This window comes from Rhododendron vialii, chromosome 8a, assembly GCF_030253575.1.
Source record: "Rhododendron vialii isolate Sample 1 chromosome 8a, ASM3025357v1".
Lineage (NCBI taxonomy): Eukaryota > Viridiplantae > Streptophyta > Magnoliopsida > Ericales > Ericaceae > Rhododendron > Rhododendron vialii.
In genome coordinates this window covers 2,376,226-2,401,515 of record NC_080564.1, presented here as the reverse complement: position 1 = coordinate 2,401,515, position 25,290 = coordinate 2,376,226, and the positions used below count along the sequence as shown (strand labels likewise).

Sequence of the window (25,290 nt, the reverse complement as noted above, 5' to 3'; positions counted from 1 at the left end):
TTTTTGGTTTAAGGCCTTTCAACAAACACCCTAAAACTCATTATTTAGTTTCAAGATTCTCTTAGGGTGTCCATTGAAAGGTATTGAAGCCAAAAATTTATTACGACCATTTAGGATGAAATGATCAGAAAAATAACATCTTTGCACTGGTTCAAACGGATTGAAAATTGAAACACTTATTTTCGTAACTATATTTTTTAATCTATAAAGGACAAAAAAAGAAAAAGAAAATAGTCAGATAAACATAATCAATTGAAACACTTTTTTTTTCCCTCAATTACTTTACAAAGTCTAGAATTAGACTTGAACCTATTATTAAAGAGAAAAAAAAAATTCAAACTAGAAAGAAAGAAAAGGAAATAAAATGAAAAAAAAAAAAACCAAACCGGAAATAAAAGGAAAAAGAAAAGAAAAGAACAAACTGTAAAAAAAGAAAGAAAAAAAGAGAGAGAGAGAGAGGGGTAATCTGAGAAAGGGAGGTGGGGCCGGGGGGAGGGAATAGCAGGTCTCGTCGAAAATCTTTTGGACTGTAAGGCTGCTAAGGGTTTTTAAAAAATAATTACCTATTCGCAATTTTTAAGCTTAAATATAATGGACTTAATTGAATTTTTGTTTTGTTTAATATAGATTTTGTTTGATAGATCTCGATGAGATCTTTTGAACGGCAAACAAGTTAAATTTTTTATTTTTATTTTTGTGAAACATATATGGAAAACTTTTGTTACAACTTATCATAATTGCTTTTGAAAGACATCTTCATGCTAAGGCTGTCTTCTCGTAAACTTAAAAGTTTGGACCTTATTTCGATTTTTTTTTAAATTTTTCGTAGCTTTTTGTTTAGCTTTTCGACGTAATTTTAGGGGATAATCATTCGTCTCGACGAGTAGAATCGGAAAAGTATAAAAATATAGACTGATGTCAAAAAATTCAAATAAAACGGCACTTAAACTCCAAAAGACAGCTATTTGATACTTTTTTTGGTTTTTAGTGGACCATTTTTTTTTGCTTTTGGGCATAATTTTGCACTTTTTAAACTCTTGTCAAGACGGATGGTTAATTCAAAAAAATTCACGTGGATCTAACAAAAATTCAAAAAAACGAACAAAATACACAGAACAAAAAAATAAGTTAAGTTTAGAAGATTTAGAGTTTTAGCCCAGGCGAATTTCTACTTCGATCTCCGTGCTTGGAGCCTGCTTGTGTCAACGGAGGCTTGCCGGAGAAGATTCTCCATTGCTTCGGTTCGAGATCCAATCAGTGCCTCCATCGTCGGCATCGGGTGGTTTTCTCTCGGCTGGAGTTTGGCTGGCGTGCTCAGTGGAGTCCTTCCACGGTGGCCGTGTTTTCTTCTTTGTTTGTAATTACCCCTGGTTCCATCGGTTCTATATTTTTGTCTCTGTTTGGGATCATGCACCCGACTGGGGTGGCTAAATTGGTAGATTGCTTGCCCCTTATGACCCGACTTTTTGAGGCGGTGAGAGGTGCCTAGGATCTTATCACTAGTTTTTCATGTTGTTTTCTATATGTGATGACTTGTTTGTAGGTTCCCCTTCCTTTGTATTCGGATGGAATCGTTGTAATTGCCTTTTATGACTTTTAATGAGATATGTTTCGGATAAAAAACAATAAAAAATTATTGTGCTTCCGCTCTACGCATGAGCCTTGATGTGAGCGCGACATTTCTTCGAAAACCAAAACCAACTTCATTTGGAAAACCAAAACCCACTTCGTTTGGGGGTTCCGGGGATGCTGTAGGGTGGCCAGCCCTACAGGCTACAGGGCTTGCACAGCAAATCTTGATCTTCTATCTTAACAATCAATGGTTCAGGTATATTTGTTAATTTTGACCGGTAAAAACATATATGAACCATTGATTATTTTACCGGTCAAAATTAACAAACATACCTGAACTATTGATTGCCGAGATAGACGATCTAAATATGCTCTGCAGGGTTCACTACATGGAATTGCACCGCAGGATTCCCATTGGGTTCGTCTCATCGCCTTTTTCACATTCTCATGGGATCACATAATTTCCTTCTCACTTTACCCCTCCTTACTCTTACCTACTTTTTTCCCCGACTAATTATTCAGAGAATAATTGTATAGGATCCACATTCAGAGAATAATTTTGTTCATCTCTAGAGAGGATGAACATTGACCTCCTCATAATTGGTGAAAATTGTATACAGTCCACGAAATCAATGTACTTGTTGATAATAATGCAATTAGTTTGTTGTAGAACCTACACAATTTCGACTAATCACAGATAGAATAATGTTCACTTTCTTTAAATAAAGATAAGCATAATTATTCTCAATTATTCTCCAAATATCACTTGTCGTTGCCTGGCTACGTGACAGTGAATACTCTTATTTTGAAAAATACAACATAATAATGTCACATGGTATTCTGAGAACAGAAAACCTATTGTTACCGACCGGAAACCTACTGAAATTGTACCGACGGCCGTGTAGGGCCGTCCCCGGCCATCGGACGGCCGATCCGAACTATCCAAAAGTTCTAAAAAAAAAAAGAGAGGATTCATGCGAGAATCAACGGCATCCGACGTGTGTAAGATAGTTGATCTAAACACTATATTTTTCGTGTATATACTACGTATGTATATACTGGTAGCAGGGCTCATTCCGAGAATACCTCTTTCCTGTAAACTTGTAAACGAAGAAACTCTGCTTTTCTCTCCTCATCATTCATGTGTCCCATCAGTTCATGACCTTCGGTCATAGTAGTCCCCACTTCTCGTCACCTATTTGTGCGATCCCTTCCTAGTAGGATCGAAGAAGCTCTTTTGTTCCACTTCCTACACGCTCTCTCAGTCTCTCTCTAAGAAGCTCTTTTGTTGGTGGCCGGTGCAACACAGGGCTCCACAATCCACGTACAAAATTCTTTAATTTCTTGGTCAACAAGGCTACTTACATAATGATCCAAACATAATAATTTATATAACTTTTTACATACATATCGGACTCACACATAGTAGTGTGTGTGGAGCCCACATGTATATGAGAGGTTGTGTAAGTTGTTGTGTTTAAATTGTTGTGTGAGTATCATTTTTGTTTCTCGGTACTGGTGAAAATTGTACGGCATTTCCCTCCTCCTTTTTGTTACTTTTTCCACTTCTATTTGTTGCTGGTGAAAATGGTACGGCATTCTCTTCGGCCTGCTGCATTTGAGCTGACTTCCATATCGGGAGTTTGAGTTTGTGTGTATATGTTTAAAAGGGTTCACTCTACCTCTTCCTAGTTCCTAAATGAGTTTGATAGGTGAAATTACCCTGCCCTCCCTCAAAAAGCGCACTGCGATGTTCCACTTTTTAAGAAAATGAACTTTTAAAAAATGAATGTAATTTCAAGTTAAAATTTTTTGTATTTATGCAAATAATTTTTCTATTAATATAGATCTTATTTGATAGATCTCATTGAGATCTTTTAAACGGTGTAAAAAAAATTAAAAAAATTATTTCTCATTTTCGTTATATTTGAATTTGAAATTACCCTTTTTTGAAAAAGAAGATTTAAAAAAAAAGTGGAACGGGCCTGAAACCTTCAAAAGCTAGGTAATGGGAGCGACGGGCTATTTACTATATCTCTCTCTTTCTCTCTCTCTCTTCAACATCTGAGTTGAAACTGAAGAAGTGGATTTCATAATTTAGCTTTGGAATATTAAAGTATGGGAAGTAGTGATCGTGCAAAGAAGGGAGAATCGAAGGGTGAAGGGTTAGTTGACTTGGTCTTCTCTTGGTCTCTTGCTGATGTTCTCAACAAAGATCTTTACAAGACCCAGGTTTCTATAACAAATATACTGTTAATTCTCCTTCCATCTTCGTTTTACCTTGTTCTATTCAATTATTTGGTCCTTCTGTTTAGTTCAATCAGCTAAAAAAAGGGAGGGAAAAAAAAAAAAACAGAAATCCTATGAGGACCGACCAAAGCCCACCGAAATCGTACCGATGGCCACCGCCAGGCCGTCTCCGGCCACCGGACGGCCGATCCGATCCGTCCAAAGATTCTAAAAAAAAAAACCGAGGGGAGCTATGCGAGAATCAATGGCATCCGATGTGTGTATGGTGGTTGGATCAAGACCCAATTTCTCTTGTATATATGTATATACACGAATACATGAAAAATTGGGTGCTTGATCCAACCACCATACACACATCGGATGCCATTGATTTTCGCAAGCCCCCTCGATTTTTTTTTATAGAATTTTTGAATGGCTCGGATCGGCCGTCCAATGGCTGGAGACGGCCGTCGATACGATTTCGGTGGGCTTTGGTTGGTACGGCTAGCAAGACTCAAAAAAAAAAGAACCACAATTCTAATACACTTTTTTCAATACATTTCACACTTTAGTATACATCGTTTTCCGTATGGACATGGGTTCTACATAAAGTTAGGAGGCGTTTCCGCAAAGCAATATTCCCTCCGTCTCAATTTCAAGTGTTTTCTACGGGAAATCGTGCAGTTTAAGAAGTTTAAATTTTTACTCTAAATTTTTAAAATTAACTTTAAAAATTATGAAGTTAATTATACGTATGAAAATCACTCGTTTCTTTTAATATGGATCTCAAAAAATATATAATATGAATCTTGTTTAATAGATCTCAATTAGTTTTATTATTCAAAGTTTTCAAAATCATTAAAAATATTATAAATTAAAAGATATTGTCAATTTAAAAATGACACGAATATAAAAAACAGTCAATTCAATGTGTATTTTTTAGGGGTAAAAGTGAAAGTTTGGCATATTTTTTTTGATGGTTATTTTTAGAAAGTGAACACTTATTTTGGGACATCCTCCCAAAATAGAAACATGGACACTTAAATTGGGACAAAGAGAGTATTTCACAATATGCTTGCGGAAAAGTCATCATTTCTTACTTTTGCAATTTCTCTTGTTGAGACGAACGCATAACACATTTGACAAAAAATTATCATATGCAAAAAAAAATTAGAAAAAAGGCAAAACCAAAAAATTGTGATCCTACAACTTATTACTCAATGGAAACGCCCCCTTATTGACTCCTCTATAGTCTTTAGTTTTGCCTATTTCTAGGCCTGAAAACGAACGACGATCAGTTCTAGAATTGTTCATTTTTAGATGTCTGATCTGTCTTCAAAATTTATTTTCATCGGATATCTTTTTTTTTTTCTTCCAAAATGGAAGGAGTTGTAATTATAATTAGAAAACAACTGAATACATCTAGCTTCACAACCGGGTTTAATTTGCCAGCTAATCGGTCATGACTGACATCCAAACAGAGAGAACAACACACTCTCAACTGCGGCAAAAACAACCAAAACAACACCAGAAACCCCACATCGGGGAGGAAAAACTCATATTAAAGAGAGAGAACCAAACCAACAAAACTCAAAACAAACAAAACCAAAAACAGACGGAAAATAAAAAAAAACCCTGACCGAGGATGCTGTTGCCGGAAGCCGCCGCACCGGATCCGTCAGCTTATTCGCCGGATGAGTAAAGCCAAACTATCCTATCTTCAAATCTTCACTAAATTGGCCCTAACAAGCCCGGACAAGCGGACAAAGGAAGGAGGCGGAGGGGGGAAGATGGAGGCGGAGGGTGGAGGGGGAGGGGAGGCACAGGTGGAACACGACGAGACTAGGAGGTGAAAAAGAGGGAGGCCGAAGGAAAGGGGGAGGTAGAGGTGAGGAATGGCGGCCACCCCAACCCCAAACCAAGAAAACTCTAGAAGGAGAGAGAAGCTCTCAAGTTTAGAGAGAGAAAGATATGTTGGTAAATGGTCTATTCATCGGATATCAATCATCACAATGTTTGTACAATTTATTTGTACAATCAAGGTGAATACTTTCCGTAAAAATATTTATCTAACTGATTTTCATTATCTCTCGTAAAACCATATACAAATGTGTAGATTGTCCATAGAATTGCCAATCAAAAGAAAGTTTGACTTTTTTAGGCCTGTAATATTAATCATTCGTTGTTATTCGATCAAGAGAATAACAACGAATGATTTTTTCCATATTGGCGGCTCAATTAGATCTAAAATTCGAGGGGATCGTTGAAGGGGATATGAAATTGACCTTCAAATGATACAGAGAAAATCATTTTTTCCTTACATCATAAATGGGAAGGGAGAGATTATTCCATGCTCATGACATTTCTACCACGCACAAATTGGTGTGGGATTTACACATTTTTCTCGTGGAACTCACACTTAATTTGTATAGTCATGACTCATGACCGTGGTTTTGGAGAGCTAGGCATGGAATAATTTTCCGAGGTAAGGACTTAGACAATAAGGGCTTGTTCGTTTTGGATATTTAAAACTTTTGCGCACAATTTCTTATAAATTTTCTCTATCTATCTTTCTTCACTCATTATTGTTAAAAACCTCCCTTACAACGAACCCAAAACGAATAGGGTCTAAGAGACTCTCGTCTAGGCTCCCATTTTCACAACATATTGGATGGGTTGTGGATGAAACTTATACACTTTGTCTTATACTCCAAATCAATGTGTGGTGGAAAATGGGTCTTGGCGGCTAAGTGGTGGTGCTTTAGGGCCCTGATTGATTTTTTTGTAGACAATGGGTTTTGACCATGGAGGGCCCACCTTAGTGTTTTGAGAGATGATTTCACATTCACATTCGTGCCCCCGCATGTGCATGCGAATTACGTGACTTAGTGTGCGATTGACCAAACTCAGGGGACTCCATAGGGAGAAGGGCTCAAACCATCGAGATACACCCAAAGTGAGGATCAAGCTTCCTTAATGTCCAGGTCCAGTTTGGGCTTGTGAGAGCTCTTGGCCTCAACAATGATTGAAATTGTTCTTTTTCGGAGCTTGTTGAGTATGATATACGTGGTATTTGTTAGACTTGTCCCACATCGCTCATCTAAGCCACCCAAACTTGGTTAATAAAATCTAGAGGCTACTCCACCTATTGCTAATTGGTTTTATGTTAGAACCCTCCAAGAAATCTAATATGGTATCAGAGCTAGGTCGGGGAGTGTTAGACTTGTCCCACATCGCTCATCTAAGCCACCCAAACTTGGTTAATAAAATCTAGAGGCTACTCCACCTATTGTCAATTGGTTTTAGGTTGGAACCCTCAAAGAAATCTAATAGTATTAACTTGACCAAAGATCAATAGAGATAATTATATGAAGAAAAATGATTTTCGCAACGAAAAAAGCTTGTTAAATCCGTTGACTAGTTTGCATTTCATCTTTATTGAATACTAGTAACTTTTTTTGTTTGACTATATTTTGAAGGACTTCAATCCACGCAATTGTGAACTTTTGCCAGGTTAAGCCAATTCCAGAGACCTTTTCATCAAACAAGGAGTATATGGACTCATTTATCTACCCCCTCATTGAAGAGATACACTCTGGTTTGTCAGAAAACATACAGGCAGTGCATCATGCTCCTATGCGAGAAATATGGACCGTTAACATATCCAAAGACTTTGAACCTCCCAACGCCTTGTACTACAACATTTCGTTGAATAAAAAGAGAGACATTGCAAATGGTAAAGTAATGTACAAGCCCAAGTTTGGAGATCTTATTGCCTTGACAGAGGTCAGACCGAAATGGATTCGTGATCTTGACAGGCCTAAAAGTCCTTATGTTATTGCTGTGGTTCAAGGGATGGGGGAATATGGTTCTGAAAAAATTGAAATACGTGCGTCCAAGACCATCGTGTTGGGTGAATATGGAGATCAACGAGAGGATAAGAATAAGCGAAGTCTTTTTGTTGTTTACCTTGGAAACTTTATAACTGAGATACGAATATGGACGGCATTGAAGTCAGAGCTGGAAGGGGGGAGCATGAACATCATTAAGAGAGTGTTGCAACCGGATTCCACTGTAAGTATCTCAATTCAGTTTGTTTTTTCTTGTTTTCTTGTCACTTGTGCATTCATCACATAGGGAAAGTAATTCCGGAGAATTTAAGTGATGGAGAAGAGAAGAGAGGAGAGGAAAGCATATAAGTACTAGATTTCATATTTCACATATCATCAATCATCTTGCTGTAATCCTTTACAGATTGGGGAAAATTGTACCAGTTGCTCGTTCGAAGAGAGTAACCGAGATGTCAAATCCGAAGTGCGGAATGCCACCAGTACCTTCAAGTTGAACGACTCCCAACAGGATGCTGTGTTAAGTTGTGTTGCTACAGGACGATGTCATCACCAAAATACTGTCAAACTAATATGGGGCCCTCCCGGAACTGGGAAAACAAAGACAGCGGCTTCGTTACTATTTGTTCTGCTGAGGATAAAATGCAGAACACTGACATGTGCGCCAACTAATATTGCAGTTTTTGGTGTCGCTTCACGACTTATGAGTTTGGTGAGTCGTACACTTGAGTATGATACTTACGGGTTGGGAGATATAGTTTTATTTGGCATTGGAGAAAGAATGAAGATTGACGATCATGACAACACTTTGGGTATATTTCTTAATTCCAGAATGAAGATTGATGATGATCATGAAGACATTTTGGATGTACTTCTTGATTACCGGGTTTATGCTCTTTCCTCTTGTCTTTCTCCATTGTCTGGGTGGAAACATAATGTGCAGTCGATGCTATGTTTACTTGAAGACCCTGAAGAGATGTACCGTTTGTATTTGGAACAAGAAAAAAAGAAGAATGAGGACGATGACAAGGAAGAAGAGGAGGAGGAGGACTCAAGTTTTGAAAATCAGACAGTAAATAGCAACGAAGACGAAGAGGAAGATATCGGTCAAGACTTAAATGATGGGGATAAGAAGAAGGAGGAGGAAGAAGAGGAGCCTTCAAAGAGAGAAGAGAAATTGAAGTTTGATAGTAAAAGAGAGGAGAAAGAAAACTCGACTCAAAGTAACAAAGAAAAAAGAGAAAGGTGGAGAAGGATGAAGGTCCATTGACATTTGAGGAGTTTTACATCAAGAGATTTAAACTTGTCTCAAAAAAGCTCATCTTTTGTTTCAAAAAATTGTACACACATATGCCAACTTCTTTCATTCCATTGGAAGCGGTAAAGAAGATGATGAAAGTTCTTGATTTGCTAAAATCCATTGGAGCTATGTCAATGTGTAACCATGCTGTTGCAAATGAGGGTTTGAAAGAAGTCTCGAATAGAGTTGACGAGTTTGGGAACACGATGTCTTCCAATAGAGAGTGTGTTCAAGTACTTAGATTCCTTTTTGAAACATTAAATCTTCCAAATTTCACTGAACCCCATGAAATTCGGAGTTTTTGCTTGCAAAACACGTGCTTGATATTTTGCACTGCTTCAAGCTCGGCTACATTGCATACAGAAGGGATGGGACCACTGGAATTGTTGGTTATTGACGATGCTGCTCAGCTCAAAGAATGTGAATCCACTATTCCTTTGCAGCTCTCTGGTCTCCGTCATGCTATACTCATTGGGGATGAACGGCAACTACCTGCAAATGTTCAATACAGGGTCTGTTGTTTTCATTTTTCTTTCTATTTACCATTTGCATGATTGGATTTCTTTTTTTTTTTTCTGAAAGGCAAAAGAAATTTTATTAATCTTTGAAGTTGGTACAAAGACTAAAAGGAAAAAGGAAATGATGGCATCATATCCTAAGCTAAGCTAAGTACAATCTTGCATCCATGCGAGACCCAATCCTGAGGTTCGCAAGAAGCTAACCAAGGAAACACCCAATGGGACATGCCCACACCTAAAGGGCCAAGCCCAATAAGTCAGTCAGGGCTACACCTCTTATTATTCATTCAAACTGAACCTTAAACCAAACCCTTTTGTTTGAAATCCACGACTATGTAAATGGAGCCTAGTTTTTTTATTTGAAGTAAAACACATTTCTTTTTGTTGACGTTGTGAATCTGTTACTAACAGATATGCCAGCCGGCTGAATTTGAAAGAAGCTTATTCGAGAGGCTGGTGATATTAGGGCACAAGAAGCATCTTCTTAACGTCCAGTACAGAATGCATCCATCAATAAGCTTGTTTCCAAATAGGGAGTTCTACGAAAGTAGGATTTTGGATGGTCCAAATGTCAAAGAACAAGCGTACGAGAGGCGTCTTCTTCAAGGAAGTATGTATGGAACCTATTCTTTCATTAACGTAAGCCAGGGAATGGAGGAGTATGAGAAGCAAAGCATGAAAAATATGGTGGAGGTGGCTGTGGTTTCCGAGATTGTTGCAAGCCTCTCTAAAGGTACTTTTCTGTTTTCAATGAAGAATGTGGTAAGATTTAGTATTCTAAATTGCTAGTGTTTGTTGCTTCCTAAATTGTGGTAAATAAGAATGCATTTACCTCGCTACAGAATGTGTGGCAGCAAAACAGAAGCTCAGGGTTGGTTGCTTATCGCCATATCAAGCTCAAGTACTTGCTCTCCGAAAAAAACTAGGGGAAACATACAATACAGATTCATACCCTGACTTCACGGTATACGTCCAATCGGTTGATGAGTTTAAAGGTGGTGAGGAGGATCTCATAATTATCTCTACCGTGAGATGTAATGGGCAAGGATCTGTTGGATTTCTTTCCAATCGTCGAAGAACAAATGTGGCTCTCACTCGCGCAAGGTACTTTTCTGTATAGCTGAACAGATGTCATTCTCCTTTTATAAATGAACATTGTGATAACTAGCTTTACCATGTGTTGCAATTGAAATGTGGAGTCAAGTGACCCTACTGAGTTGGAAAAATAACATATAATAGGTCAAATTTTATTGATAATCTCCCACATTTGCCCCCACAGATAAGAAAAAAATCCCAAAAACCCCATTAATATAATGAAACTTTTCTACCGTTGCTGAAAGCGACTCTAGGTATTTGACCGCACTGTCTAGAAATCTTGGCTCCACCTCAAGGGTTGTTTCCTTGAGCAAAGCAGATCAGCTTGCCTTTTTGTTATCCAAAAGTCGGTTGAATTGTGTGTTTTAATTTGCATTTGTGCTTTCATGGTGTAGGCATTGCCTCTGGATAGTGGGCAATGGTGCTACTTTGATTACCAGCGGCTCTGTTTGGAAGGAACTTGTCGTCGATGCCAAGGCTCGGGGTTGCTTTTATGATGCTAATGATGACAAGAACTTGGCTCAAGCTGTTGAAGGTGCCTTGGTTGAGCTTAACGAACTTGACGCGTTACGCATAACTGATTCACAGAGGTATCCTAATACTAGATGGAAGGTATGCTTCCTTTAATTTCCCATTTTGGCATTTCTTGTCAATGATTTCCGTGTTTACATAAATTTTAGTATTTCTATTTAGAATTGTGTATAAATATTTTCCACGAGGATTGCCCAAGAAGAAATATTAAGTATTACTACTTTCTTTGCAGGCTACGAACTCTGCATTAGGAAATTTAGTTCGCAAGTCCAAGCAATTACCTTTTTCCCCGACTGTGCTTCCACTTTCAATGTTTCTATGTTTCCTTGTTTCCATGTTTGCTCTTGCCACTTCGATCACAAAAACCAGGGAAATGTCGTAATCTGATAAAATGGGAAGAGTACGATAACACTAATTCCTAGCTATTTGAGTATCACAAAAAAGAAGCCGTCTCTACTTCACTATAAAAAAATTTGGTACTTATAAGTATTAACTGAAAAGTGATAATCTCTCTGGAGTTATAAGTGACAATTGACAAGATTTGAAATATGATTAATCCTCGGAAATCGAAATACGCGAATTAAAATGTGTGCAAAATTTGGTTCTTATAAGTGATAACCGAAAAGTGATAATCTCTCTGGTTATTTGTTTCACTCATTTTGATTTTGCTAGCTCAGTTATTTTGACATAATTTTCATTTCTGCAACAGCAAAATCCATTTCAGATGCGTTATTCTGAGCCAGACAACCGTGATTGGCGTCGTCGGTCTGCTCCATTTCCTACATCTGGAGGGGAGCGATCCTGGGAAACCAACATTCGAGAGAAAAGAGAGTTGGGTTGCCTGTTTAATCACCAAGACCAACTCAACTCGCAGTTTCCAAGGGCACAAATATCTTCTAAACAAGGGGTAATTAATCTTTGTTGGGATAATTTAATTGATTTCTACACGCCATGCATATGTTTAGAGCAACTCTTATTTAGTTCTTTTGTTGTCCTTGTACTTTGTAGTTTGTATTGTGTTCTTACGGGGTTTAATATGAAAAGTAGTATCCTGCTCTCTTGGAACAAAATGAACCTTATTGTAAATGGCTTCGGAGGGACGTGGGTTGAAAATGTGATGACTTTAGAAAGGACACAGAGATGAGACCCACCATGCGAGTCTATTACACATGGAGAGAGTGGGAAAAATTATTTCCTTTCCCCTATTGGCTTTTGATGTTTATGATCCTTTTTTTTTCTTCTGTTGATAAATACTTGTTTGGAATGAATATATAGAAGATGTCCTGTGAATGAAACAGGTCGGTGCTGCTGCTGCTCTAATCAAGGCTGAGATGCCATGGTCAACTCGAAAGGGGACTCTGTCTGAGAAGGAGCATGTCTTAAAGACAGTGGAAGGGTACTTACTCTGCAGATTATATTGTGTGATTTCCACAAAATTGTTCCAGAAACCAAAAATGAACCATTCTTTTGGTTCGTTATCTTTGAGTAGGTTTTCAAAAATTAGGGTATTGGAACAGTTTATAGTGGTTACTTATGTTGGTTTTAGATGAATATAACATACGGATTGCAAGATTACAATGATGCTTCCAAATGAGGTGTCCATTTTGACACCTTAGTCATATTGCTGCTTTTTAGTTAAGGTTCACTTAGTTATGCTTATGAAACATTCTTGCACCCATTTGTAGTTGTTGGGAGTGTTTGGAAGCAAGTAGTAGGGTTTCGACACAGTTACAAAAATTGAACTTGGTTACTCAGGCATATTTGTGTGTTCTTCTGCGCCAGTATCATCCAGTAACCAATTGATGAAGTTTACCAAATTTGGAAACTTACATATAAAATAATTTAAGTTGACTGGAGCTTGCAGCTGGAGAGTTGATTAATATTGTTATTTCAAAATTTGGCACTTTGGATAATATTATTATGTCAACCAGAAGGAAATGCGAGTCATACCATCATACGTACTGATTCCTGAATGTAGTCTTTTGTTTTGCTGTGTAGGATACTGAATGAGCTGACCCCGGAGAAATTTGATCTTCTCAAGGGTCAGCTAATTGATTCTGGGATCACAACTGATATTCTGAAGGTTCCTCCTTTTTCCTCTTGTAGTTTTGTTTTCTGCGTAATTGTGAAGTCTACTGAGTATTCTCGTTGCAATGCAGGAGGTTACCTCCTTGATTTATGATAAGGCTGTCCTGAATCCAACGGTTGGTCCCTTGTATGCCCAGCTGTGTTCGCATCTTGATAAAAAGCTCCCACCTTTCCCATCTGATGAACCTGGTGGGAAAATCACGTTTAAGCATGTCCTTTTGAATAATTGCCAAGAGGCATTTGAAGGCACAGATAAAATTCGGGAAGAATTAACACAGACGACTGCTTCTGAGCAAGAGTTGGAACGTAGAGATAACGATAGAATGATGAAGATTCGCACTCTTGGAAATATCCGTCTAATTGGGGAGCTTTGGAAGCAAAAGATGTTGACAGATAGGATTGGTCATGAAATAATTTGGGTTTTGTCTTGAGCTCCCTCTTTAGTCCTTTTGTGTTTTTAGCTTGCCTTGTTGGAATTTGTTTCGGATTTGCTTTTCCCCCTAATAGAAAAATTGTCTTATCCTAGTTTGTCATGTGATACAGAAACTTTTGGGGCATGATACTAAGACCTGTCCTGAGGAGGAAAATGTAGAGGTCATATGTGAATTCTTCAACACTATCGGTAAAAAACTTGATGACACCCCTACGTCGCGGCATACAAATGACATCTACTTTAGCCGATTGAAAGAACTGTCAACAAATCCCCAGCTGGCTCCACAAGTAAGGTCCATGGTTCATGATGTTATTGATCTCCGTGCAAGTAGTTGGATTCCCAAGCGCGAAGAGGTAACGATGCATTACTCATCCATTGCTGTTGTTTTGTGGGTCATGCTAATGACAACCAGCTGAGGTTCTTTATTTTTTATTTTTTGGAACTGGATAATTTTATAAAGGGATCGCGCCCCAAAACCTCAAGGAGATGGCCTTGAGAGAAAACTAACCATACAAAAACAGAGAAACAATACAATACAGAGTGAATCAACACAACACAATACACAGGACTCTAATCACCAGGTTGAAACCATAGCAAGGCCTCGGAAGCCCAAAAAACCATCTCTGGAATGCCCCACTGCTTACAGATTCTGATATTGCCAGGGGTCCTGGGAATCCTTCTCCATAACAGCCAGCTGAGCTGTTATTAAGGTGAAGAAAATTTCAAAATAAGTCATGGGCCACTTTTCACACCTTACTACCCAATTTTTTGAAGGAACTTTTGCCAACCACCTCATACTTCGTGATACATCTTCGTCATACTTTTTTTACAACCACCTCATATTTCTTGCAGATGTATCAAGGCGGCAATGTTGTAACTTGTAACATAACAACATAAGCGTTCCCAAATTGCATCAACTAGTAATTCCCTTCCCGGTCCTACAAAATTACAATAGAGAATTTAAAAGATGAAGTTGACAAAATAGCTGCTATAGAGAAGTGAATCACAATTGTAAACACATCCTATTAGAAATTAGATGTAACTATCATGTACCAATTATTGTACAAAAGTGCATCAGTTTCCACACCCTTGTCTTAAAGGTGCGCTGGGCCATTTTGTGCATGTAAGCGATGAAGAACCATTTTGTGCGTGTTCCCCCGAAAATGGCCATCTGCCTCTAGCCTTTGGTGGTTTGTCTTCAGTGGATGGTTGAGGGTTGATTGAGTAATTTTGTTGCATTTCCGGATTACGATATTGCCCTTATCAGACTTTTTAGATTTTCCGTTTGTGTCCTATGAATGTGTCTTTGTTCTGTTGTGGTTTGGTGGGGCCTTTTGGGTAAACCCATAATATTGCACATGACGGACGTTGGCTTCCTCTTCCCTAACCTACTCTTAGGCTGCCCCCATAGTGCATTAGAGTCCTTTGAAAATTTGCCTCCCCAAGAATCAGAATCAGAATTCTGATAAAAAAAAAAAAGAATCAGAATCAGAATCAGCATCAAATCTTGCATTACACGGATACAAATCTCTCTCGAAATCCTTCGGCCCTCGCTCTAAATCTTCCTCTCTCTGCTTTTGATCCTCCACAACATCAAGTCTTGCATTACACAGGTACAAATCTCTCTCAAAATTTTTCTGCTTCTGTTTGTGATCTCAGGATTTGGATCACAAACTTGCTCTGAATCTCCCTCTCTCTTCTTATGATTCCCCGCCTTGTGAAGTAAGTTGTTTGATTAGTTCCCAGTTGTCAAATTGTGTTGTGTTCCGAGTGTGTTGTCTGGTATTGGTTTATGTTTTCTTGATGGTGCATCGATCATTGGTCTCTGTTTTCCTGTCTGTTTCAGAAAACAAAACTCACCAGTTCTACCAGTGCTTGCCTCCTTCTCTGTTTTGCTATGTACGCTGTGGGTAGTAATAATAATCATAATCACTTTAAACAGCCTTGCTAAATTGAAAAAATCCCCTTCCCCTGCATTTGGAGGACTGATTTCGGTTGGCAATGTTGCGTTTATATCTGATGCAATGCTTATGAACAGTAAGCAATCAGAGCCAACACCTTTAGCTTGGGAAACTTCGGATTCCTGATTGTAAAAACAGTGAAAGCAAACAAGAAACTGGTCAACTTACACCTCCATTTTTATTTTCCTAGATTTAGATTTAGATTCAGATGACAATGCATATAGTGTGCATATTTTTGAAAGAATCTTCAGTGTTCATTCTGGTTGTTAATTGCTCCTTGTAATTTTGACTGGTCTTTCGCTTGTGTTTGGGTGTAAAGAAGGTAAATTCATGGCCTTGCTATGAAGGAAAGGGAAAGGGAAGCCTTGTTGTTAATGAAGAGTGTTCGGCTATCAGTTGTGGGCTCGGTAAGGAGAAGTCGAGTGCTTCAGTTAATAGCTATCTGGCAGGTTCATTTGAGAAGCTGAAGAACAAGTAGTTGATTTCATACGTTGTATGAAAAAAGATTCTGAAATGTGGCTGCCGATTAATAGAACTCTGCAGCATTATCCTCACTTGGATTTGATCCATGAGTGCAATGAAATTGTCAACCAAGAAATTGAAAGGGAAACATCACGGCTCGGGAAAGAAATGGAGGAGGATTTGTGAAGTTGTATGCGGGCAGATGATCCCTATGAAATGAATGAGAGCGATACATTTGGATGAAGCTCGTCCTCTTTGAATAAGAGAGAGTGGTACTTTTGGCATTATGTTTTAATTGTTGGTAATGTATGTTGATGCTCAACTAATTCTGCCTGTAGGCCTCTGTGTTGTTAATATGCTGTTCTTCAAACTTGTTATGTTTAAATATGCAGTTACTTTGGATATTTTGGTGATGCACACTATTTTAAATCCACTTAAATGATTTGGCCTTGCACATGGTTTGGAAAAATGCAGCAAGTTATTTGTTAGGGGTACTTTGGTTTGCCTGGAATCAAATTAAGGCAATGGAACAAATAGGAAGCTCCACAAAGGTGTAATGCGAATATAGTAGTTGAACTCTTGACCTTATTTCTTCCTTTGTGGAATATACGAATATAGTAGTTGAACTCTTGACCTTATTTCTTCTAGCTTTTAAGTGCACCCATGATATTTTGTAGTTATTCACTCAAAATGTAGGGTGCATTTGGTATATCTGTTGTGGTCAATGATTAGGGAATTATTTGAGTGCTCTTGAAGCACTCCGTGTGTTACTCAGACATCTTTCTTCGCAACTTTTGAATGCGGGGTTCAGGATTAAATGTATAGATTTTACCTGAATTAATGTGTGGTGGAGAAGAGTGGTGTCCTAGGACTTTTGAATGATTGCTCGAGCATAAGTGACAATCTCTATGGGCGTGTTTACGATAAATTTCAATCTCTATGGGCGTGTTTACGATAAATTTCAATAGTGGGTCTTGAGATAGAATAAGATTCCAGCCTTTGGATTGGGCCCAATGATTGTGTGGCGCTTCATTACAGCGTGAGATCTAGAATTCGACTCTTGTGGATAGAAAATTGGTCCTCGTAGTAATCTAACTAGGCTTATACTAACAACAACTGCTACTAATTAACATTACATCTTCTAGCACAAAAGAGAGTATAACTTCCCTCCTGAATGTGTGGTGGAAAAGGGTGGTGCCCTATGACCCACTGAATAATTGCTCGGGCAGGTGTTTAGGGAAAATTTCAATAGTAGATTTTTGGGTTTTATTTTTTTTAAAATCAGTCGGTAGTGTTTGTCGAATCTTTTTTGCAATAGATTTTGAAGTTCCAGGAATTCTAGAAGTTAAGCACAACCTAACTTATTATTATTATTTTTTGCCATTAGTTTTCAACCCATATTTTTTAATCCGTTCAAATCCGCCCACTTATAACTCAACCCAATCCACCCATATTTTATTATGGGTAAACCCATATAAATCCATATAGATGAGTTAAAAATGGGTTTAATATGAGTTTAAACTAAAAGATTCATAGCCTATTATAAAACACATGAGAGACACCAAACACGGAAGAAAACGTGAAGCTAATTGTAAAAGGGAATTGATTTTGCCACTTCATGTTTTATTAATGCTATTCTACTTCTCTCATAAAACAAATCATCTAATCAAGATAAAAAAAATAATGACATTAGCAAAAGGAAAGGTAGTAGTTACAGAAGTAACAGAGCTAGCCTAGTAAAAGATGACTCGTGAAACAAAATACAGGTCAAACACATATGCTCCTCTCTCTCTCTCTCTCTCTCTCTCTCTCTCTTCAGAAAGTCTAAGGTTCCTGACGGAGGTATCTGACTGGATTTCCGACGGCACGTCGGGTCCACCCCAGCAACCGAACGGCTGATCTGAGCCGTTCAAAAATTTTAAAAAAAAAATCGACTGATCCTTCGTGAGAATCAACGGCATCCGACGACGTGTGTAGGTAGTCAATCCAAACACTCCATTTTTGTGTGTGTATATATACAAAAAAAATGAAGTGTTTGGATCGGCCACCTACACATGTCGGATGCCGTTGATTTTTGCGTGGTCCACTCGGTTTTTTGGCCACCAGACGGCTAATCCGAGCCGTCCAAAAATTCTAAAAAAAAAACCGAGTGGACTTACGCGAGAATCAACGGCATCCGACCTGTGTAGGTAACCGATCCAAAATACTCTATTTTTTGTGTGTGTATATATACACAAAAAAATAAAGTGTTTGGATCGGCCACCTACACATGTTGGATTCCGTTTATTCTTGAGTGGCCCACTCAGTTTTTTTTTTTAGAATTTTTGAAAAGCTCGGATTAAACGTCCGGTGGCCGGAGTGAGTCCGGCGCACCGTCAGAAATCCAGTCGGAATCCCTCCCGTCCGGAATTGTAGCACCTCTGCTCTAACTTTTATCAGGTGATGATAGACGTTCAGGTGCCACAGTCACCTTTTCTCTAATTTATTTATCCATTTCATTTTTCAAGCCTTTTCATCCATTTGGAAAGACCACATCCCACGGAGGCGGGGGGCTGCTGCCCCAAGGGGGCAGCAGCGTTCTGCTGTCCCGGGTTTTCCGGCCCACTCCGGTCTTGCACCCTTTTCTTCTGACCAGACTAAATTCATGTGGATTATCATCCCCGTTTCATTTTAACTCTTCGTTAGCGGACGGCAAAATTGATTCCTTAAAAATTAGTCATGGAACACATAAATTGATCCGAACAACTTAAAAGAAAAAGAACTGATAATAATTCGTTTTGCATGTTGTGGAGGGGCCTAGAATAATACAATTGAAGTTCTAATTTATGTCATTGTTATTTGTATTTTTTTTTATCGGCTCATTGCTATTTGTTATCTGTATCATAGTTATTGATACCGTTCCGTACCGGCCGGTACCCTAACCCCCCAATTCCGTTCCGGTCCCAATACCGGTCCTTACCGGTCGGTACTGGACTTTTCGGGATATCCGAAATTTTGCAGCGTTTTTTTTTTACGTTAATCTGGTCCCAAAAAAAAAAAAAAACGTTTCAAGAAGATTTTTTTTCCTGGGTTATCTCTCCAAAAAAATTAAAAAACGTTTTTCAAAATTTTAGCAAAACGTGGGCTTAACCATAGTACGTGTGTGAGGTTCAGATCCCGGATTTGCACCCCCCCTGCGCGCACCCGGTTAATTGGTTTCCGAATCAATTTTTACAAATTGCCTTCGGCCACGACACATTTTTCCAAGCGCGCGAGACCTCTCATTAGGTCCTCATTCACAAATTTACTAGTGTGCAAAGTCATTTAAAGTGGAAAAGAGTTTTGTAACTAAGCAATGTGGGGCTAGAGGTATTTTATGATGAATTGTATGGTATGAGAGATTTTTTTGAATTATAATTATATATTATTATTATATATATTGTAGTTGCGGTAAACCCGAAACGGTACCCGGTACCTGACCGGTACCGGTACGTACCGTACCAGTGAAAAAACCGGTACCCTGTCCGAAATGGTATTCAGAACTATGATCTGTATTGCTTTTTGAAGCATCTACAAAGTGGACTCATATTCAACCCATACAGGTGGAAGAGAAAAGAGAAGGAAAAGAAGGAAGGGGGAAAAGAGGAAGGGAAAGAAGGAAATAAGACAAAGAAGAAGGGAAAACGGGTCGGGTGGATTTGGCTTGACCTATATTCAACCCGACCCATTCCAACTTATTTACTATTTGATCCATATTCGATCCATCCATATTTGACTCATAATCCGTTTTAACCCACATATAAACCAGCCCATTTGCCACCTCTAATTTTCTCTGTTGAAATGAAGTCCTAGCTTCTGTTCAATGTGGCTCTTAACTCTTAACTCTGAAGTTGCTTACGTTGTAAGTTGTCGGCAATCTATCTCCGATCTTCACTAAATTTCTCGAAGGAGGAAGTTGGCTGAATAGAAAAGCTTAGCTAAATGTGAATTTCTTTCGATAGGACTCTTCATTCTCGTTCTAGTCTTCTAGACCAGCGTTCTCAATTTTTGCTCTCGTTTATTTTGATGGGGGTGGGCTTAGATTTTTTGAAATGTTTCAACTTTCCACCAAAAACCAAATACCAATAAGTGAAGTGTCATCTTGATTATGTTAATCAAGTTTGAGCAGCTTAGTTTGAGCGACATAAGATGAAGTCTAACACTCCCCTCATGTGTAACCGGGTAGCACGTGAAAGCATTGATTGAGAATGCGAGGGAGTTGACTTGAGCAAGAATTCGACCGCATGAAATATGGTAGCTATTATTGATTAATTTTAAATTGAAACTCTCTAAGAAATCTTACAAATAGATACTGGTGTTTTTGGAAGACATCTTCACGCTAATGATCGTGCCATCGCTCTCATACACGCTTGTGCGCGCACACACGTGACGTGGCTTAACTCTTAAGGCGTGACGCATGAGCCCTGACGTGAGCAAGACATTTCATTGCCCGCGCTCTGGTCTTTGTACTGCGCATCCTCACACTGTACGTGGTAACTAACTCCCTTGGGAAACCAAACCCTACTATTCATCAAGTAATTATTCAGGCCTCTTTCTCTAAAGAAGTTTCTTTTTATATTTTTGAGTTTTGTCTCTATCTAAATTTTTTCTCCGTTTGATAATTTTGCGTTAAATTTTTGTGAATTATTATTTTTCCTTGTTGAGACGAATCGAAAAAGTGAAAAATTGTGACTTTTACCCTAATATTTTTGAAAATATCCGACAAAGTCTCAAAAGCTGGCTTTTTAAGCTTTATCTTGGATATTTTAAAAAATTCTTAGGTAAAAGTATTTTTTTTTACTTTTATATTGCTCTTTTCAAGACAAATCAATAATCACAAAAATTTGGCACAAAACTGCAACAACTGCAATTTTTTTTGAATAAATACAAAACTCAAAAAGCCCAAAAGCTCTTAGGAGAGAACAAGGCCTCAATGTTCCCAAAGTATCACGTGTCATTGCCTAGTTACATGATAGTCTTAGGCTTCGTTCCACCAACTAATTGAAGTAGGTAGTTATTTGAATAAATACTTATTTTTGAAATTAAAGATAATGTATTATAAGAGAATGAGCCGTCTCGTAAAACGAAAAATGAATACTTGAAAAATAAGAATTTTAACGGAACGAGACCTAATCATTTACACGTGTCTACAAATCATATGGTAGAAACATTTGTCACTCACTTTTATCGAGCGATTGAAAGACTAAAAGTGACAACAATATTTTATTCGTAAAGAGTACCCAATTAGTAATTGGGAGAGCTGCTATTCCCCCTGACACACACACACACACCCCACCTGCCCTTTCCCGGAATTACCCCCCGCCTCTCTTTCTCTCTCTCTCTCTCTCTCTCTCTCTTCCTTTTCTTTTTTTCTTTTTTTACAGTTTCCTTCTTTCTTTCTTTTTTTTTCCTTTTATCTCCAGTTTGATTTTTTTTTTCATTTTATTTCTTCTTCTTTCTTTTTAGTTTGAATTTTTTTTCCTCTTTAATAGGTTCAAGTCTAATTCTAGGCTTTGTAAAGTAATTGAGAGAAAAAAAAGTGTTTCAATTGATCATGTTTATACGACTGTTTTATTTTTCTTTTTTTGTACTTTATAGATTAAAAAATATAGTTACGAAAATAAGTGTTTCAATTTTCAATCCGTTTGAATCAGTGCAAAGATGTTATTTTTCTGATCATTTCATTCTAAATGGTCGTAATAAATTTTTGGCTCCAAGGCCTTTCAATGAACACCCTAATCCTAAGAGAGTCCTGAAACTAAATAATGAGTTTTAGGGTGTTCGTTGAAAGGCCGTGAAGCAAAAAATTCATTAAGATTACAATTAGTGTTCGGAAACTAATTACGAAATGTATTTTGCAAACGACGTACTAATCCAGAATACAAATGTTATATTTAGGATTACTTTTTTTTAACTATAGTACAATTTAATAAATTTGTTAACCATTATTTAGCATAGATCCTCTTAACTGATTCAGTAGTATATTTCTTCAAATCACGTTTCTACTCCATAGGATTGCAAATGGTTAGTTTCTATTTTTTTTAAAACTAAAACGGAAATGTTTCAGGGGCTTCGTAGGGGCTACTGTGCCAATGGAAACAGCAGAGCCCTCGGGTCCCCCCTAATTTTTAATTTATTTTTTTATTTAATTACTTATATCTTATTTATTTAATTTCTATAAATACACCCTTTGTATATTTAAAAATATAATTCAAGAATTAAGTGCTTTAATTTTCAATTCAGTTAAATCAGAGCAAAGATCGTTTTTTTATTATTTTATTTTAAATGGTCATAATGAATTTTTTGGTTTAAGGCCTTTCAACAAACACTCTAAGATTCATTATTTAGTTTCAAGACTCTCTTAGGGTGTCCATTGAAAGGCCTTGAACCCAAAAATTTATTACAACCATTTAGGATAAAATGATCAAAAAAATAACATCTTTGCACTGGTTCAAACGAATTGAAAATTGAAACACTTATTTTCGTAACTATATTTTTTAATCTATAAAAGACAAAAAAAGAAAAATAAAACAGTCGTATAAATATGATCAATTGAAATACTTTTTTTCTCTTAATTACTTTACAAAGACTAGAATTAGATTTGAACCTATTATTAAAGAGAAAAAAAAATTCAAACCAAAAAAAAATAAAAGGAAATAAAATGAAAAAAAAAAACCAAACTGAAAAGAAAAAAGAAAAAAAAAAAGGAAACGGTAAGGAAAGAAAGAAAGAAAGAAAAGAGAGAGAGAGAGAGAGAGAGAGAGAGAGAGAGAGGGAGGGTAGTTCGGGAAAACAGATGTGGGGCCGGGGGGAGGGTAGTTCGGGAAAACAGATGTGGGGCCGGGGGTGTGTGTGTGTGTCAGGGGCATTAGCAATTTACACCTTTTATTCCCATACGCTAGGAAACGAAGAAACAACTGTTTCTCCCTCCTCGTCATTCATGTTCATGAACTCTCCAGTTCCCACTCCTCGTCACCTATTTCTGCGAGTCTATACGATTACGATCCTTTGTCTTCCCACACAAAAGCTAGGAAACGAAGAAACGTCTCTCTCTCTCTCCTCATCATTCATGATAATGACCTTTCCAGTTCCCACTTCTCTGTCACCTTTTCCGTACACGAGTCTATACATACGTTCCTTTGTAGTATCTCTATTTCTATTGTAATAAGAGCTCGTTCCACGACGCAAAAAAAAATTTTATTTTTTAAGAAGATAATTTTAACCTCAAAAAAATCTTTATTGTTTGAAAGATGTCATCTAGATCTTTTATACAATGCAAAAAAAAAATATCATACATTGTAATAAGCAAAGTTGCAAGTTTTTTAGCAAATAACCAAATTCCACCAATTCCATAACCAAACTTAACAACTTTTACCAATAAACAAAATTCAATAACCAAACTCAACACTCAAAAACGTCTCACATTGAAATCATCTCATTGAGATGAATAATTTGGTGTGGTCGGATACTTGATTGAAATTTGCTTGCGATTGGACAAATATGCATTGTGTATTGTGTTTTTTTTTTTGATTAGGAATGCAAAAAAAACCAATGTGGATGTAGAGCTTGTTAAGTTTAATTATGAACTAAATGGATAATTAAATGCTGACGTGACATATTTTGATTATTAATTTTGATTATTACCATTGCAAAAGCTCTTAATCCCTTGAAATTAGTAGTCCAATCCTAAGAACTAATACCCTTATCAAACGGAGCCTAAGACCTTGAATGATTGCTCGAGCAAAATTGACAATCTTTTATAGCATACTTTACGATAAATTTCAATAGTAGGTTTTTAGATGGATTAAGTGCATAGATTCCATCTGAATATGTGGTGGGGAAAGGACCACTGAATAATCGCTCTAGGTGTGTACGCCAAATTTCAATTGTTGATTTTGAGATTTTAATTTTAAAAAATCAATTGCTACTGTTTGTCGGAACCTTTTTATTAGGAGTATTTAGATTTTGGAGTTCCAGGAATTCTAGAAGTTAAATAGTTGTACGACTTGCCTAAAATTTGATGTGGGAGAAACTAGTTTTAGAGTGTTGTCGAAACCAAATATTTTGGATTAATATTTTTTTTTAGTTTCGTGAAACATATATGGAAAACTTTAATTAGAGCATTCATAGTGAATTAATTAAAATTGGATAATCAAAAGTTGTCTCATTTTTTTATTATTCATTTAAGGCTTTGCTAGTATTAGTAATGTAGAGATCCACAATAGTGTAATTAAAATTGGATAACCAAAACTTGCCACATTACTTTTTTCAAATTACAAAAAGTAAAAAAACTATCAATATGGAAAGCCTTTTTTTAATAATTTTCAAACTAATAAAAATTGTTTGGTAGAAATACAAAATTAATTTTCCAAAACAATTTTTTGAAAAAAAAGTTTTTTTAAAAAAAAAAAAAACAGTTTTTGAAAATAAAAAACTTTTTTTTGAAAAAACAGTTTTGTGTAATTTTTTTTCAAAAGAATAGTTTTTGTGTAATTTTAAAAAAAACTATTTTTAAAATAAAATTTTGACAATATGGTTGATTAAGAAAGAGAGAGAGAGAGAGAAAATGAATTAGAGATGTTTTTTTTTGTATAATGATGAGTACACTTGATTGGAAATTAAAATGTGTGGTCCACTAAGTTTGATTATTGAAATTTTTTTATTAATTTTGTTTATCCAAAGACTAAATTTTAATTTGTTATCAAGAAGTTACTAAAATATCCCTAATTTTGTTATTCTAATATAAGCACTTTTTAAAAGCAAATATTGTGCATCCGCACACTGCGCCCGGCTGGGTAACTTTTCTCCCTTGGAAAACCGAAACCCGCTTCGTTTGGGTCGTCAGTCGTCTGTCTCATCGCCTTTTTCACTTTCTCGATCATGTCTATCACATTAATTTCCTTCTCACATGCACTTGACCCCTCCCTGCTTTTACTTTACTTTATTTTTTCCCCGACTAATTATTCAGCATTCGTCCAACTACTATCACTACTTCTTGTTGCCTAGCTACTTGATTGATAGTGATACTCTCTCCTTAACCATTTACGAAGCGACTAATCATACCGTACAAATATCATTCACTTTTTTGGATGGTTGCCGGTTGAAAAACAAAGAATGACTCGCATTGATGATGGCGATTTTTTATTTGTGAAAAATACCGTAAGATGATAATGCCACGTGGTATTCAAGGGATAGCTTTTTCGCTGTAAACTTGGAAAAGAAGAAACTCTGTTTC

At 37.1% G+C, this 25,290-nt stretch overlaps 2 protein-coding genes across 6 annotated transcripts; both read left to right on the top strand.

Annotated features, from left to right (window-relative positions):
• Nucleotides 1–3,600: 3,600 nt before the first annotated feature.
• Nucleotides 3,601–9,152, top strand: LOC131298340 (uncharacterized). The gene is made up of 3 exons (XM_058323743.1): nt 3,601–3,804; nt 7,315–7,875; nt 8,056–9,152. Exons 1-3 carry the CDS (start codon nt 3,691–3,693, stop codon nt 8,917–8,919), a joined length of 1,539 nt encoding a protein of 512 aa, XP_058179726.1. The 5' UTR covers nt 3,601–3,690; the 3' UTR covers nt 8,920–9,152.
• Nucleotides 9,000–16,491, top strand: LOC131298339 (helicase SEN1-like). 5 transcript variants are annotated; one of them, XM_058323737.1, is made up of 11 exons: nt 9,000–9,461; nt 9,879–10,200; nt 10,310–10,571; nt 10,958–11,174; nt 11,800–12,000; nt 12,392–12,489; nt 13,092–13,176; nt 13,253–13,600; nt 13,725–13,967; nt 15,274–15,336; nt 15,895–16,491. In XM_058323737.1, the coding sequence occupies exons 1-11, from the start codon at nt 9,000–9,002 to the stop codon at nt 16,051–16,053; spliced, it is 2,460 nt and encodes an 819-aa protein (XP_058179720.1). In that variant the 3' UTR covers nt 16,054–16,491. The 5 variants fall into 5 exon arrangements, with proteins under 5 accessions (XP_058179720.1, XP_058179723.1, XP_058179722.1 ...); XM_058323740.1 differs by lacking the exon at nt 15,274–15,336 and having other exon boundaries at nt 15,898–16,491; XM_058323739.1 differs by lacking the exon at nt 15,274–15,336.
• Nucleotides 16,492–25,290: the final 8,799 nt, after the last annotated feature.

Coding starts and splice junctions, on each gene's coding strand:
- LOC131298340 (XM_058323743.1), top strand. CDS start 3,691: ATGGGAAGTAGTGATCGTGCAAAGAAGGGAGAATCGAAGGGTGAAGGG. Junction 3,805..7,314: donor AAGATCTTTACAAGACCCAG/GTTTCTATAACA, acceptor AACTTTTGCCAG/GTTAAGCCAATTCCAGAGAC. Junction 7,876..8,055: donor TGTTGCAACCGGATTCCACT/GTAAGTATCTCA, acceptor AATCCTTTACAG/ATTGGGGAAAATTGTACCAG.
- LOC131298339 (XM_058323737.1), top strand. CDS start 9,000: ATGCCAACTTCTTTCATTCCATTGGAAGCGGTAAAGAAGATGATGAAA. Junction 12,490..13,091: donor GTCTTAAAGACAGTGGAAGG/GTACTTACTCTG, acceptor TTTGCTGTGTAG/GATACTGAATGAGCTGACCC. Junction 13,601..13,724: donor TTGGTCATGAAATAATTTGG/GTTTTGTCTTGA, acceptor CATGTGATACAG/AAACTTTTGGGGCATGATAC.